The following is a 13,900-nucleotide window of genomic DNA, read 5'->3' as shown; positions in this document are numbered from 1 at the left end:
CTGATTGTGTCCTTACTTTCAAGTCGGCAGACTCTAAATGACAGAACTACAGTGGTCAGGTGGTCTTGTACAGAGTTTAGTCAAGGAAAGACTTAATTGTAAAAGCCAGAGACACAATAAGAAAGTTTTGATGGACTAGATGATGGTTTGCTGTTTGAAATCATCTGTTTGCAGTAAAGAGAAAATAGGGTAAATAATGTTGTTGACATTACATCAAGATGAGTTTGAATGTGCCCTCTCACTTGTCTCAAGTCTCCTTTACCCAACCACAGTCCATACACTGTAATGACAGACAAATCCTTAAGAACAGGTGCGTTAATTAGCACTTTTATCTTCTATGTTGTGTCTCTGTAGTTTCTTCTTTGAAACAGCTGTGCTGTCTCATCTTTGATGATGTAAAAATTGTCACACTGAGTAGTCTATATAGATGTTTTGATGACTAGACACAGAGTCGCCTATTGAGGTAGTTTTGACATATTAAAATGTAAAAACATTTTCCTCGTTGGAAACATTATCAGACAGCCGTTCATGTTTTAGTCATGTCATTGTGTGGTGAATGTATCTAATAATGCAAAAATTCTTAACATGTCCATTTAAAAGACCGGCATGTTTAAATGTGTTGATTTACTACATAGGCTATTTCGAAAAGGTCAAATAAAAACCACATTAAGACAATATACTGTGTTAAAAAATGTTAAGTATGTGTATTGTCATATAGATTTATATTTAATGTTTGTGGGTGTGAAGACTACTTTCAGAAACAACTTTGGGCAAATGTGGTCCTTGCATTTTATAGCCATTCTTTGAAGCATTGAAATGCTTTTTTCAAGGCAGAAATGATCCTTTCTGAATCAATGAAATTGATTATTAGAATGTCCAGGCAAATTAATTTGTCAAAATCTTATAGCTTTGAAGTACTTGATTTGCCCAGCCAAGATGAAAATATCTCTCTCTCTCTTCTATCTCTCTCCCTTCTGTCTTTCTGTCACATCATTATGCCTTCTCCAACTGCTACCCAGCTGGAAAAAACAAAATACTTGATGAAAAAGTTGTGCCTCTCTTGGGGGCTTTAGCATAAGTGTTTCAGTACACTGACATTTTTAAGAAAGTGTGTATTCCTTGTACAAGAAAATAGTTAGCTAGAGTAATTGTAGTGTAAATGGTACAAATATATTGTTATTTTTTCCTTGTACTGTTATGTTCCAAAGTTTCTCTCTCTCTCAATGGTAATTCATAGAATCTTCATCACAAATAATTTCTCAATTGTTGTAACAAAGGTGTGACTACTATCCACAGACAGAACTATTAGGGATAATTTAACAAATTTTGTTTGATAAAAAAGAAAACATAGCATGACTATAAAGTAATCTTCATTTATACATAATTCATAGTTTCTGTAGATTGCCATTTAAGGAAAACAATAAAATACAATATATGAAAATATATACATTTGTATCTATACAATGATAGATTCATTGTTACTTAATAGTACGTTGTTGTTGCAATGGCAACAAAATGACAACATGGCTACCTTTGTATATCTTAATTGTGAATTTTTTCACATATGAATTGAAATAATGTACTACACTAACTTATTCAGAAAGGGAATGTCTAGTTAGATTGTCTTGGATTGCGAAATTATTATTTTTTAAGAAAAAAAGTTAAATCCTTAATGTCCAAAGGTCCTCTGGGGAGATCAGGTGTTTGTTTTGTTTATCTTTTGGGGTCTTAAAAGTTTTTGTTTAGTTTAGTTTTTTTTTTTTTTTATAAGAATGCATCTAAGATCTTTAAAGCGACCACCAACAGTATGTCTATCTAGGTGGAAAAGAGACTTCTGGACTTGATACAAGATTTAAATGACTCGGCTTAAAGACATCATTGTATACTTCCTGTTTGGTCTTATCACCATGTTATATTCAATTTAAAAAGGCACTCAAAATGACATTTGCCTATGCAGAGATATCTGTTTTCAGTATTGAAAAATTAATCTCATATTCCTGGGATAGCCTCTTGCACCAGAAAGAGCTGATTTAACAAATGTCTTGGATTGGTCCTTAAGTATAGTCTCTTTGCCCCCTCTGGCCTGTCCAGCTGTGCTGGGAAATGTCGATGCTCGCTTGAGCTTAGTTTGTTCAACCGGTGTACGAATGTGTGATATTCACCTTGTTTGCACTTATGTACATAACGAAGTCAAAATATTCCAAATTTATTTTGAATAAATATAGAGAAAAGAACTGATAAAAATAAAATACCTGTATTGTTAAAAATAACAATTATAATTTTAATACAGTGTAAAAAGATAGTTGTTTTTGAGGGATTTGTCTTTTTTGTTTTCTTTGCTAGTGCCCTACTCTTCTCAAAGCATGACATTGCCCGCTGTAAAAGACAAACAGTAAACAATATGCGTCAAAAGAAGCTTCATGTTTTGCTATACCTTATAGAGGCACAGTTTGTAAGTCCAACTATATCTGATCCTGACAGTCAGATGTGTAATTGGTATGTTCATGGGTTGAATTGATATGAAGATCAAATGATAATAAGATATTTTCTACATTGAAGTTGTGGTATCAGAATTTATGTTTTTTCCCAGAATAAATATATGGTCAGCCTACACATCATAAATACTGAACTACATATATTTAGTATTACATCAAAATTCACCCTTATGTGGAGCAAATATATTGTGTCCGTGTTCCCCCTGCAGGCTGTCTGGGAAATGGTATGTGGCCAAAAAACAATCAGATGTCAGGATCAGATGATAGTGGGGAATGGGTGTGAGTAGTACAAAAAAAATGTTTTGTAAGTTCATTTGTATTACGTTTGTAAAAGGGTTATTCTTTGCTTAGCCATCAGAAACCAAAACAACAATAAATCTGAATTCTCCACAGGATTTTAGTCCAAATTTAAAAAGGAACTTTTCTTTCTTTTTTACAATCACATAGTTGCTAAACAAACATCCCCAACTAAAGCCTCTCTGTTTGTGCAAACTTTTGATGTACATTTGATGCTCTTCAATTGCTTTGGAAGCCAATGATTTTGTTGCCATGGCACTTGTCATTAGGGTGGTGGAGGGACTTGAGTCTCAGCAGGCCATTGGATAAGATCAGTCCAAGGCCTTAAGATTGTAACGAGAACAGAGCTGCAATAGACTTAAAGTCAGGACTCCCAGCTAGTACTAACTGAACATGGTTATAATTTGTTCTACTACCCTTCCCATAAATTGCCACTGTGCTTAGTCATATGAAAGCTAATTCTTTTGTGTCAAGGAACTGTTATGAAAGGTTTTGTTTTGTTTATTTACAGTTGCAGAACTTGTTAAATATGTGACGGATGTTACAACAACCTGTACCTATACCAATTCCAGTGTCCATATAATATATCCCTTTAACGTTGAGGGTGATGTTTGCTGCCTGGGTGTCAGGCGTGGTTTCTGCTTTGACAAAATAACATCACCATGGTGAGAATAAAGCACCTAAGGTAAGAAGCTGGGGTCTGTGCATGCAAATGAATGTTCAGGATATTTAAAAGCCATATGACAAGAGCTCCTCTCTCCTCCACTCTAAGACAAACTTGAAATTGACAGCTTTGATTCTTGGTATTAAATGCTTCTCTAATTCACTTTCTATTTAGCTGTTTGTGCTTGTATGTGCTAGCGAACTGTGCTCAATGCCAATTTATTTCGCTATGTATAAATATATAGATGCACACTGTAATGTATGACTTCTGTTATTTTTGTTTTATCTTTAATAAAGCACTTAATGGTGAACATCTCTTCCTTGGTTTTCAATTGTTCAAAACTGATATCAAATAATAGTTCATTAAGAACTGTCTGTATATCAGTGACTTGTTCCGCTGGGCAGGAATTCATGTTAAGTTGGCACCTGTTTGTTTACATAATATTTTTGTAATCATTATGAGGTTTTCAGAACAACAAGTCTAGTCTAGTATCTGTGTCCAGTGCAGAATTTTAGACCGAGGCAGTACTAGATTTCTAGCAGGAGTGGTTGGTACAATGTTTGTTCAGAGATTCTTTAGTAAGCAGTCTTTTTCCTTTGGGCTGAGACTTTTTTAGTTGAGGACAGCCTCGGATATGATACTGCTCCTTTTTTTCGGAAAACATAAAGTCATGTTGAGAGTTATTACTATGTTGTCTTTGGCCTGCATGACTTATAAACGTATCTAAAATGGCCAAATTACAGTGCATTGCCAAATTCACTGTGTTGTTTGGGCCCTTTAACGGATGCACTGAAGGTCCCGCCTAAAATTATATTTTCACCAATGAAAACACCAGTTGTTTTGGGTCTTCTCTGGTTGTCCAATCGCCGCTAAGTTCCTCCTTGGCCCTCCACTGCATACCTTTTCTCAGTTTTTTTTACATGAAGTGTTGTATTTGCACAAATTAAGCGCGATGTGTTGGCAATTGATGCCATAGCTTAAGATACCTGTTAATGTTAAGGGAAAATATGCGGTACTTTTTTTTTGCAGTGTGTGTTTCCCAGTACAGGACTTGGGGAGAGGGCCGGGAGGCCGGTGTAAGAGAAAACTAGCCAGGTTGAAGGGAGGTCCATGTTGGGAAGCTGGACACCACTACAGTGGTTTGCAAATTTGAAATCTCACATCTCAAGAGTTCAAAAACGCTAGCTGGACGTTACCGAGTGTGAGCGCAGTACTGTGGCATACAGGTCAGGACGTCGCTGCAGTTTATGTGGCAGGCAGTAGCCTCGCGCTTTTGCGACACCGCCGGTATAGTTTGCTGAGGCACTCATCGCTGCTGGCACTGCCATGCTCTCTAAACATTACGTTAGCTAGCTCAGCATTTGCTCATTGTGCGTCTGTGCTATCTAGCTTGCTAATTAGAGAAGAAATAGCAAACGAATGCACGCCAAATTTTTACGATATCCCCATACTGTCCCTCAAGGTGCATTTAAACCTTGCGGGATTTAGCATTATAAGACTCCTTATCGAGAGCGAATATGGGGCGTTGTGGATTTAACCAACTTTGCTAGCTAGCTAAGTTAGCTAGCTGGCTGAGAAGCTTGCTCAGGACTGCGGACGTCTGTTGTAAGTTTCATTGAAGCTGGTTAGATTTTTCCTTGTTACAGCTCACGTATTATTATCAACAGAGAGGGTTCGTGTGTTGGGTTTGTTTACTTGATTCATGTTGGTCTAAATGTTGTCAACGGATATAGCTAGCTAGTTAAGTAGCCCGGGTCAAGCTCGTGCACCCTAATGAAGGAGTACAAAGTGGTTGTGTTAGGAAGCGGCGGTGTCGGCAAGTCCGCGCTGACCGTCCAGTTTGTCACGGGCACATTCATTGAAAAATATGACCCAACAATTGAAGACTTCTATCGGAAAGAGATCGAAGTGGACTCGTCCCCATCCGTGCTTGAGATCCTTGACACGGCAGGGACAGAACAGTTTGCCTCCATGAGAGATCTCTACATCAAGAATGGCCAGGGATTCATCCTTGTCTACAGTCTCGTGAATCAACAGTCTTTTCAGGTAGATACTGTTCGTACTATCGTACCAGCTCACTCAAATATAAATTGTAGTCCCTTGAATTACGAATATGAGGATATGAATGGGCCTACAGATTGTGTGATGGTTCAAATGTGTGGTGGTATTTAGGTTCATAGCCTTAACAGAGAATCTTGGTCATAACTGTGAACCTTCGATCTTGACATGCTGTTTGGCTCTTTATATAGTGTGCAGCACATTAATATAAGCGAGTACAAATGTCCAGCTTCCCTCAGCAAAATTAACACAGTACACATGTGCTTACAACCCTCCCATGTGCCACAGGACATCAGACCAATGAGAGACCAGATAGTGCGTGTGAAGCGCTTTGAAAAGGTGCCTCTGATCCTGGTTGGGAACAAAGTGGACCTGGAGTCAGAACGGGAGGTGGCTGGGTCAGACGGCCGGGCCCTGGCCCAAGAATGGGGCTGCCCCTTCATCGAGACTTCTGCCAAGAGCAAGACCATGGTGGATGAGCTGTTCGCTGAGATTGTCCGGCAGATGAACTATGCCACCCTGCCAGAGAAGCAGGAGCAGTGCTGCACTGCCTGTGTGGTGCAGTGAGGGACTGAGGCGAGGGGAAGGGTACCATCCTCCCCACACCTCGTTCTCAGGTAAGGGGAGGAGGCTAGATATTCCTAGAATAAAGATACAACCCACATTATTAACAAGAATGAGTAATAGGGCGTGGCCCTCAAAGGTGAAGAGCTTTCTTATAGAGAATGGAAATGGATGCATGGGAGTTGTGCATGCACTACAGAGAGAGGCATGAAGGAGGGTTGGTACAAAGAGAACAAAATTACTGCTATTGGAGAAGAGCTAGAGGAGGGGGTGGAGGTACTTTGTGAAAATGTTGGTTTAACCGGTTATCATAAGATCACAGAAAGAATGTGGCGTGAAGAACCAAACTGCCTGAGCACAGGGGTGGAAATGAGGAGCTAACGAAGAGAAAAGAAGATAGTATTTTAAAGAGCAGAGTAGGGGTAGAATAAACTAGAGAACTGATCTAGAGGGGAGATCCCAGAGAAAGGAAGAGGAAAATGCTACATCCTGAAAATAAAACAATGTCCAAAAACAGGAAACAGATTTCTGTTACATAATATAACTAACACATAAACAGTCACACACTGTTGAAATAGGTTTTTTCCCTTAGTGTCTGTAAGGATGGATGGATCAAACAGGGTTGAATGCAGTTGTAAGAATTTTGCACAGTATATTTGTCATTTTTGTAATATATACGTTTGTATTCTTGCTTTTCCGATGTCGTTGTCATAGATGCATTTTGCAGGATTTCTACCACCAGTTCCTGCTTTGATACCCTTTGACCCCCAGTGACCACTCCAGCTCCACCACACTGACCGACTCAGCTGGCAGTGTCACCTGAAGGCCTGTTTGAAATCTGTTCACAATGAGACATCCAATGGGTTTGGAGTCTTCTGAGCCTGTCCTGAGCAGAGTTTTGATACCTGGACTGTGGAGCACATGCATCAGCAGACTTACTGGCATTCATCCAGGGGCGGCTAGTCATTGCCTAAAGACAGACTTATGGAAATGGGGTAGACGGGCTGTTAATGGATTTATATTTTCATCTAGGGGTTGAGAATGCTGGAGTCTGCTTGGGAGTGCAGCGTCCCCTCGAAGCTGCTCAATCATTATATCCCTGAGTCTACTTTTTACTTGTATCATTTAAATTGAACACATCTGATATCTAATTTTAAGTGATAACAGCTGTTATGCAGGTTGGAGGCTAGAGGCCAGAATTCTATCAAACCATTCAAAACACATGACTGTTGTGGTTTACTAGCTGATACAGGTCAGCCATAATATATGTTGAGACAGTATCACACATGCATGTTGTTAGACTACTGCAGTGTGGTTTTTAACTACAGGAAAAAAAACAAGTTATATCATGCAAATACTGTTTTTAGATGGCAATGTGGTTTGATCACATTCTGGCCCAGGGTGATTTTAACTGACTTTAACATTGTGATATTTTTATTGAATTTGCTTTTCTCATATTTATTAAAATCTCTAATTACAATGTCAGCCAATTATCGCTTTATTTTATACTGGCTTTTGGTTTTGCTTTTGTGACATTTCAGTATGTTGTTTCTGAAGTTATGAATTAACAGAGCCTTAATAATTTCAGTCTTACCCTTTGGTGTCTTTGTGGTTATTATCTATTTTCTTCACTCTAAACTACCCGTCACCATGTTTTCATAATGACTTAACTTGTCATGCACATACTTAAAAATGACCACTTATACATTCCTGGAGCTCTGTAAGTTGTATGTCAACAACTGCTACAACACGGGTAGCTCATACACTACCTTTTACGTTTAAAGTTGTCAACAATCACAGAAGAGATGAACGTTTCTCCTTTTGGAAGGATAGCTGACATTTGAAATGGTAAAAGAAAAATAACTTTTTTTAACGATAGACTGCAAGTCTACGTTTGAAACATCTACAAACTGTAGGCTTAGCTCCCAACCTATAGGTGGCAGTGTAATATATTTTACGGAAACGCATAATAAAGAGTCAACGACAGATTTCAACGCAATCTACGCCATTGACTCATGTTATGGAGCTAGAGAATATTATTTTAAATGGTCTCTAGACAGTTAAACTTTGAAATAATGAAGATAGTATTTGTAACTGTAGGAACAACGAGCTTTGATAACCTTATTGAAAGTGTGACATCTCCCGAAGCTGTTCAAGTGAGTGCCAAAGTTTGTCACCGATATCTAGTATTGGTGTAGTTGGTGTGACTCGAGCAACATCCCACGCTGGCGTGACAAGCTGGCGAGTTTGACACTTGCATAAAGATTCTTTCTTCATTTCTCACTAGGCTTTGAAAGCTCGTGGGTACCAGCACTTGATTCTTCAGGTTGGACGAGGCTCCGTCCTTCCAAGTCCAGAAGCTTGTACAGGCCTGACGTTAGAAACCTTTCGATTTAAAGATTCAATTGCTGAAGACATCACACAAGCCGATCTGGTTATCAGTCATGCTGGTATGAACAACATTTGATACCTGATGTGGGATATATAATGTGAATACATCGGTTATTTCGGAAAAATCACCAGTGTTGACATATTGCTACATAATACTACTAGCATTATTCTGCATCAGAAGAATTTGTTGAGATAAAATGTTGCAGCTAAAATGACTAAATGTAGATACTATAAGTCCATCGTTATGAATTTCTAGGGGCAGGAAGCTGCCTTGAGACCCTTGGCTTTGGCAAGCCTCTGCTGGTAGTTGTCAATGACAAGCTGATGGATAACCATCAGCTAGAGCTGGCCAGACGGCTACACCAGGACTTACACCTCCTCTACTGTACATGCAAGTCAGTGCTTTTACTGTTTATATTGTCTCATATTTGCCAATATTAAATTGCCAAACTGTCTTCATAGGCCTGATTAGACATGATTATAACAGTCCTCCTCTAAATTCCCAGCAACCTTACAGAGACCCTGAGGACCATGGATTTGTCTCATCTCTCTCCCTTCTTGCCTGGACAGTCTGAGAACTTTGCCAATTTTCTGGACAAGGCTCTTGGTGTACAATGAGGCACATATATTTGGTTTACTGCTCTGTGTCACTGTTATGGACTGGACACCCTGTATTCTCTGAACACCTTGCCAGCTCTCCATGGTGTGTGTGGTTGGACTACTTTCTTCACTGAATCCTGATTCTGACTGATGGATGAGGCCTTCCACTTAGTTGTTGGGAGCCGTATGGGTTTTATTTTAAAATAGAGAAATGAGGAGAGCATGTACTGTTACAAAGGACTAGCGAAGCAGCTTATCCTGAAGTGATTGTTGTAGGTTAATAAAAGTTTTGGTGAACTGTATTTTCTTATATGAATTATAATTATCCTCTTTATGGTCACAGTCCGAGCCAGTAATACAATGAGCTTTCATCTTTTTAATTCTTAATAGTATTAGATATCTGCATCAACAGTGACAGTTTAGAGTGGAGTTGCACAGTGAGATGAAAACAAACACCACATCCTGCTCAGATGAAGATGAAGGCGGAGATACAGAACAGACAGCAAACCCAATGTACGTTGTCATGAAAACAAACCGCAGAAGAAGGCCAGCTGCCATGTACATCACAAGAGAAATTATGACATCATGAAGATTTGAAAGTCTATAGAATCATCAAAACCGATAGAACAGTTTGAAAATCAATATGACATGGATTTTTTTTAAAGAGTAGCAACCTCAGGCATGCTGGTTAAAAAAACAAACAAGGAATTCTATTATGTTCCTCTATATTAAACATGGGGGTAAGTTATATTGTGTCTTGAGATACATATTTGCTTGTTTAAATGTCTTGTTGATAAGGTTGAGACTTTATTGGTCTAAAATCAATAATGTTCAGACCAATGTTCGCTACTGTATTGGATAATATTATGGTGGCTTGTACAATATTTGCTATCTTGTCATTCTTTAATAACTTATCTACAGAATGAGTTTTCTTGTATTTAACAGAGATGTTACAGTGTAAATAAAAATATAATAACCTTTCTGTGCAGACAATGAGACATTTCTTGCGAGCACCAACTGCCGTGTGGTTGTCCTTCTCCAGTACATGAGATCAAAGCTTGGCCTTCCAGAGTCAGGTGGGAGTTTAGATTCACGAAGAGTTATGGGCATGGGAATTATTGGAACGTCCAGGACTATTTCGTACAATGCAGGAGGGAAGGGCTAAGAGGACGCTTAAACTGCATTTTTTTCCTGCATCCAATGTGTGTGCACAGGGAAAGCAGGCTCTGTAAATATTTCTGGTGTGATATAAAAGGATGTAGATGAAGATTGAGCTAGGACTATTTTTAAGGGTGGGGGGTTGGAGGCTACTGTTAAATATTTCACAAGGCTTCACTCTAAGGGTTTCTGCTTACACCTGCTGGGATATGCTCAGCTCACCACAAATTAAGACAGACTGAGAGGGAGATTCCTGTATTAATGAAGCTATCATTACTGCTCTCATTACCACAGAGATTAATGGACCTCATTGGGTGTGGCCACAGCAGAGCTATCAGCTGTGTATGAATGGTTATTATGCTCTCCCTCGTCTTCATCTTTAATTAAAACTAGAAATTGATCTAACTACAGCCTTAGCTTAATCCATGTCAGAAACAAAGCTTAGTCTCTCTGGGTGTTTAATATATGAGGAAGCACAGCTGATTGTTGACATAGAAGTTTTGTTGATCCTTCTTGGTCCTCACATTGACAGTGTGTCTGTGTTCGTGTGTATTTCAGAGCTAGTGGATCTGTGTGATGACAAGGGCTCTCTGAAGCTGATGTTTCAGTCCCACCTGTCACAAGAGTATTGCAGTCAACTACTTGCCTCCAGATGCACCTTTACTGTCTGCGTTATCAACAGTGAGCCACGCTTCTACATTTATGTTTAGCAGAGTGTGAATAGATGTCATCTTTCCCTTTTAATGTGTGTTTTTCACCTTGACAGGAAATCCAACGGATGGTGCCTATGTTTCCATCACTCCCTCAGTGACCAATCCAGATCCTGCCCTTCTCGGTAGCAGCTGAGCCTGGATGAAATCACTGGCATAGAAACTTCTGTTTGTGTTCACTATGTGCTTATCTTTGCTGTTTATTTTCTTTAGTGTGAGTTTATTTGTGTGTGTGTTTGTTAGAGACACTGCAGACTCAGACTGAAAGTCTGGAGAGGGCTCGTCTTCGACACCTCCGTTCTCAAGAGGACCGCAGATCAACAGAGATGCCTACTCAGGCCCAGCCCACACAGCCAGTGAGTGTTTTTTTGTGTGTGTACTATTACTGGCACACGCATATGTGCCCACATTGTGCCCACATATGTGTCCTTTCTTTGCCAATCACATGGTTATTATGACAAGCTGCTCATAACTGTACATTTTAAATGTTAAGTAGAATAGCAACCTCTCCACTGTGTGCTGCAGGCTAAAGGTCGAGGCCGAGCAGTACATGTAGAAGCCCCTGATGAGGAACCCCAACGCCGTCCCGCAGGGAAGAGGGGCAGGAACTGAAAAATGAAAACATCAAATTCAATTATATGCACATAAAGGAGACTCAACTGAACCTTGAGTAGACATTGGTTTTTTCTAGCAATATATCTTGTGATTTCTTCACATGAAATTATAGTGTTTGTGTGGGGTCATTAGTGTAATTTATTTACAATGATATGTGGCAGGATGTAGGTGTATCAATAACATTTGCATAGGATTCCAACAGACTAGTTTTACACCCACAACAGCAATGCCTGCGGTATAATTTATTTTTATTTTTATGACAGATAAGACAGATAAGAAGTAGGCTAAATTAAGTTGCTGTACCAAAACGTGCCACAAGGAGAACAATTTAATTCTCTTTTCTTGAGCCATCTTAGTTTGCCAGATATTTGTACATGCATATCAGAAGATACTGACACTGCATGACCCATCCTACCCTGCACACAAAAAAGGACCCTGATATTACGTATTTACCAGAAATAGGTCAAATCGTCTTTAAAGTTGAAGATATATAATTGAATGATTGGGTTGTAAGCTAAGCTAGCCTTAGTTATGCATAAGTACAACAACATAATTACAATTCCAACAACACAGAAAGCATTGTTTGATTCAAATAGCCTAACACAACTAAATAAACAAAAATAGCTAGATATTTTCGATAATGTAAAAAGATTTGGGTAGCCATAGTCTTTTAAAAACCGAAAATAATAAATAGTGATCTGTGCCCAAGTCTCAGCCTGTTTATTAATACTTGCTAATTCCGTTGTTTCCCTATACGTACCTACTCTGTTTTGGATTTAGAGTAGCAATGTCTCCCTTTTAGCCTGGCTCTGCCCTCTTACGTACTTGCGCTCAATTTTGATTTAGCTTCTATACTAGGTCTGGCCATTAGGTAAGTAAGTCAGATATGTCCGGTTAATTTTCTACCGGCCAATCAGCGAACAGAGGGAGTGGCTGTCGTGCGCTAGTTTGTGTTGTAGTTCCATAATGGCGGCGGAGAAAGATGCGAGCGAAGCCATTCGTTCCGTTGTGGCAACGCTGCCGAATATCCATAAACTAAAGCCAGAGCAAGAACAAGTTTTGCTGAGTTTTGTTGGTGGCCATGATTGTGGCCCTCCTCCCCACGGGGTTCGGGAACAGTTTGATTTTCCAGCTACGGCAGCTAGCTCTGTTACAGTAGTGGTGAAGGAATTGGCTAAGGCGAACGCTAGCGATTGGTTATGGCAGATCAGAGTGGCTCTGGGCAGATCCAATAGTTTTAAACTTCAACAGAGTACCCGCCTACAAGGAAGTCAACACTTGTCAATGGAGCCAGGCCAGACTCTCTGTACAAATGAAATGTACAAGAGTCTGGTTAGGACCAGGCTAATGTAATAGTAGGCCTAAGTAATAACGTATACAAGTGTGGTATTATAGGTAGGGGTTAAGTAGCTACATTATGTACGTTCATTTGCGGTAACGCAAAGGGTCCTTTACTTCCGGTTAAGAAGATCGTGCAGGGTATGATGGATCGTTCAGTCACAGATATGTTTGTTGATACGCTTGATTTAAAGGCAGTAAATACATAATTTTCGAACGAGAGTTGTTTAGCGCTCCCTTCTTAATTTTTTACTTTCAGTGGAGAATAGTTTTAAGATGGTCCCTTGACGTAAGTGACGAATTATGTCATTTACGACTACAGTGATTGGTGGGTATGAATACCTGTTTGTTACCAAGCGTCAACCTGTTGGAAAATTGTATGAAATGAGTTTGGATGGATAATTCTTTTAAAGGTGGATGTAGTGTGTGAACCCCAAGGTTTTATCCCTGCTAACTGTCAGGAGTTGATGAGCTGTACTTGTAATTGTCTAGTTTTGCATTAGTGAAATAATATTGAAAAGGCCCAAAACATTGTTAGAATATGAAACAAGACTGTACATACAGAAGCATAGGTTATAGCAAAATACACCATATGCGGTGGGTGGAATACTGTTACACAGGAAATAGTGGGCGAACAGGCGGTTTGCTTCAAATGTCATTTTAATTTGGCATATTTTATGTTCAATTAAATGTATAATGGCAGCTTGATGTCATATGCCACACACTATTCATTCTGTATTCTTCAGAGTTGAAGTCTTAAACTGAAATAATCTGATAGAGCATTTCTGGCTCTGCAAAGGGATTTGAAATAGGCTACTGGTGGTTGTGGTTTCCCTGCCATTCAGTAAACAGCAACTAGGGCTTGATTGGTAAAGCGTAGCTAACTTCCCTGTTGAGAATCGCCGATTTGTTTCTTCAGCGTATTTCTGTGGAAGGCCCAGTGTTTTATGAGGAATGAGTCTGGACTTCACCACAGTTGCTTTTGTTTCATATGCCTTTTCTTTTAATAT

General features: G+C 39.3%; 3 protein-coding genes across 4 annotated transcripts; all 3 read left to right on the top strand.

Annotated features, from left to right (window-relative positions):
• Positions 1-4,378: 4,378 nt before the first annotated feature.
• On the top strand, positions 4,379-7,727 carry rap2c (RAP2C, member of RAS oncogene family). Its single transcript, XM_067247284.1, has 3 exons — positions 4,379-5,502; positions 5,803-6,131; positions 6,793-7,727. Exons 1-2 carry the CDS (start codon positions 5,230-5,232, stop codon positions 6,079-6,081), a joined length of 552 nt encoding a protein of 183 aa, XP_067103385.1. The 5' UTR covers positions 4,379-5,229; the 3' UTR covers positions 6,082-6,131; positions 6,793-7,727.
• A 361-nt stretch (positions 7,728-8,088) lies between these two features.
• Positions 8,089-9,371, top strand: zgc:92907 (uncharacterized protein LOC436733 homolog). Its single transcript, XM_067247285.1, has 4 exons — positions 8,089-8,234; positions 8,366-8,528; positions 8,726-8,864; positions 8,976-9,371. The coding sequence occupies exons 1-4, from the start codon at positions 8,124-8,126 to the stop codon at positions 9,085-9,087; spliced, it is 525 nt and encodes a 174-aa protein (XP_067103386.1). The 5' UTR covers positions 8,089-8,123; the 3' UTR covers positions 9,088-9,371.
• Positions 9,372-9,516: 145 nt separating this feature from the next.
• Positions 9,517-12,298, top strand: c12hxorf65 (chromosome 12 CXorf65 homolog). Of its 2 annotated transcripts, XM_067247286.1 has the most exons (6): positions 9,517-9,809; positions 10,059-10,145; positions 10,786-10,908; positions 10,994-11,062; positions 11,181-11,293; positions 11,463-12,298. In XM_067247286.1, exons 1-6 carry the CDS (start codon positions 9,785-9,787, stop codon positions 11,547-11,549), a joined length of 504 nt encoding a protein of 167 aa, XP_067103387.1. In that variant the 5' UTR covers positions 9,517-9,784; the 3' UTR covers positions 11,550-12,298. The 2 variants fall into 2 exon arrangements, with proteins under 2 accessions (XP_067103387.1, XP_067103388.1); XM_067247287.1 differs by lacking the exon at positions 10,059-10,145.
• The last annotated feature ends 1,602 nt before the right edge of the window (positions 12,299-13,900 follow it).

This window comes from Osmerus mordax, chromosome 12, assembly GCF_038355195.1.
Source record: "Osmerus mordax isolate fOsmMor3 chromosome 12, fOsmMor3.pri, whole genome shotgun sequence".
Taxonomy (NCBI): domain Eukaryota; kingdom Metazoa; phylum Chordata; class Actinopteri; order Osmeriformes; family Osmeridae; genus Osmerus; species Osmerus mordax.
Note: the sequence above shows the minus strand (reverse complement) of the source record. Positions and strands in the feature narration are given on the sequence as shown.

Coding starts and splice junctions, on each gene's coding strand:
- c12hxorf65 (XM_067247286.1), top strand. CDS start 9,785: ATGTTCCTCTATATTAAACATGGGG. Junction 10,146..10,785: donor GCTTGGCCTTCCAGAGTCAG/GTGGGAGTTTAG, acceptor TGTGTATTTCAG/AGCTAGTGGATCTGTGTGAT. Junction 10,909..10,993: donor TACTGTCTGCGTTATCAACA/GTGAGCCACGCT, acceptor TCACCTTGACAG/GAAATCCAACGGATGGTGCC.
- rap2c (XM_067247284.1), top strand. CDS start 5,230: ATGAAGGAGTACAAAGTGGTTGTGTTAGGAAGCGGCGGTGTCGGCAAG. Junction 5,503..5,802: donor TGAATCAACAGTCTTTTCAG/GTAGATACTGTT, acceptor CATGTGCCACAG/GACATCAGACCAATGAGAGA.
- zgc:92907 (XM_067247285.1), top strand. CDS start 8,124: ATGGTCTCTAGACAGTTAAACTTTGAAATAATGAAGATAGTATTTGTA. Junction 8,529..8,725: donor TCTGGTTATCAGTCATGCTG/GTATGAACAACA, acceptor ATGAATTTCTAG/GGGCAGGAAGCTGCCTTGAG. Junction 8,865..8,975: donor CTCCTCTACTGTACATGCAA/GTCAGTGCTTTT, acceptor CTAAATTCCCAG/CAACCTTACAGAGACCCTGA.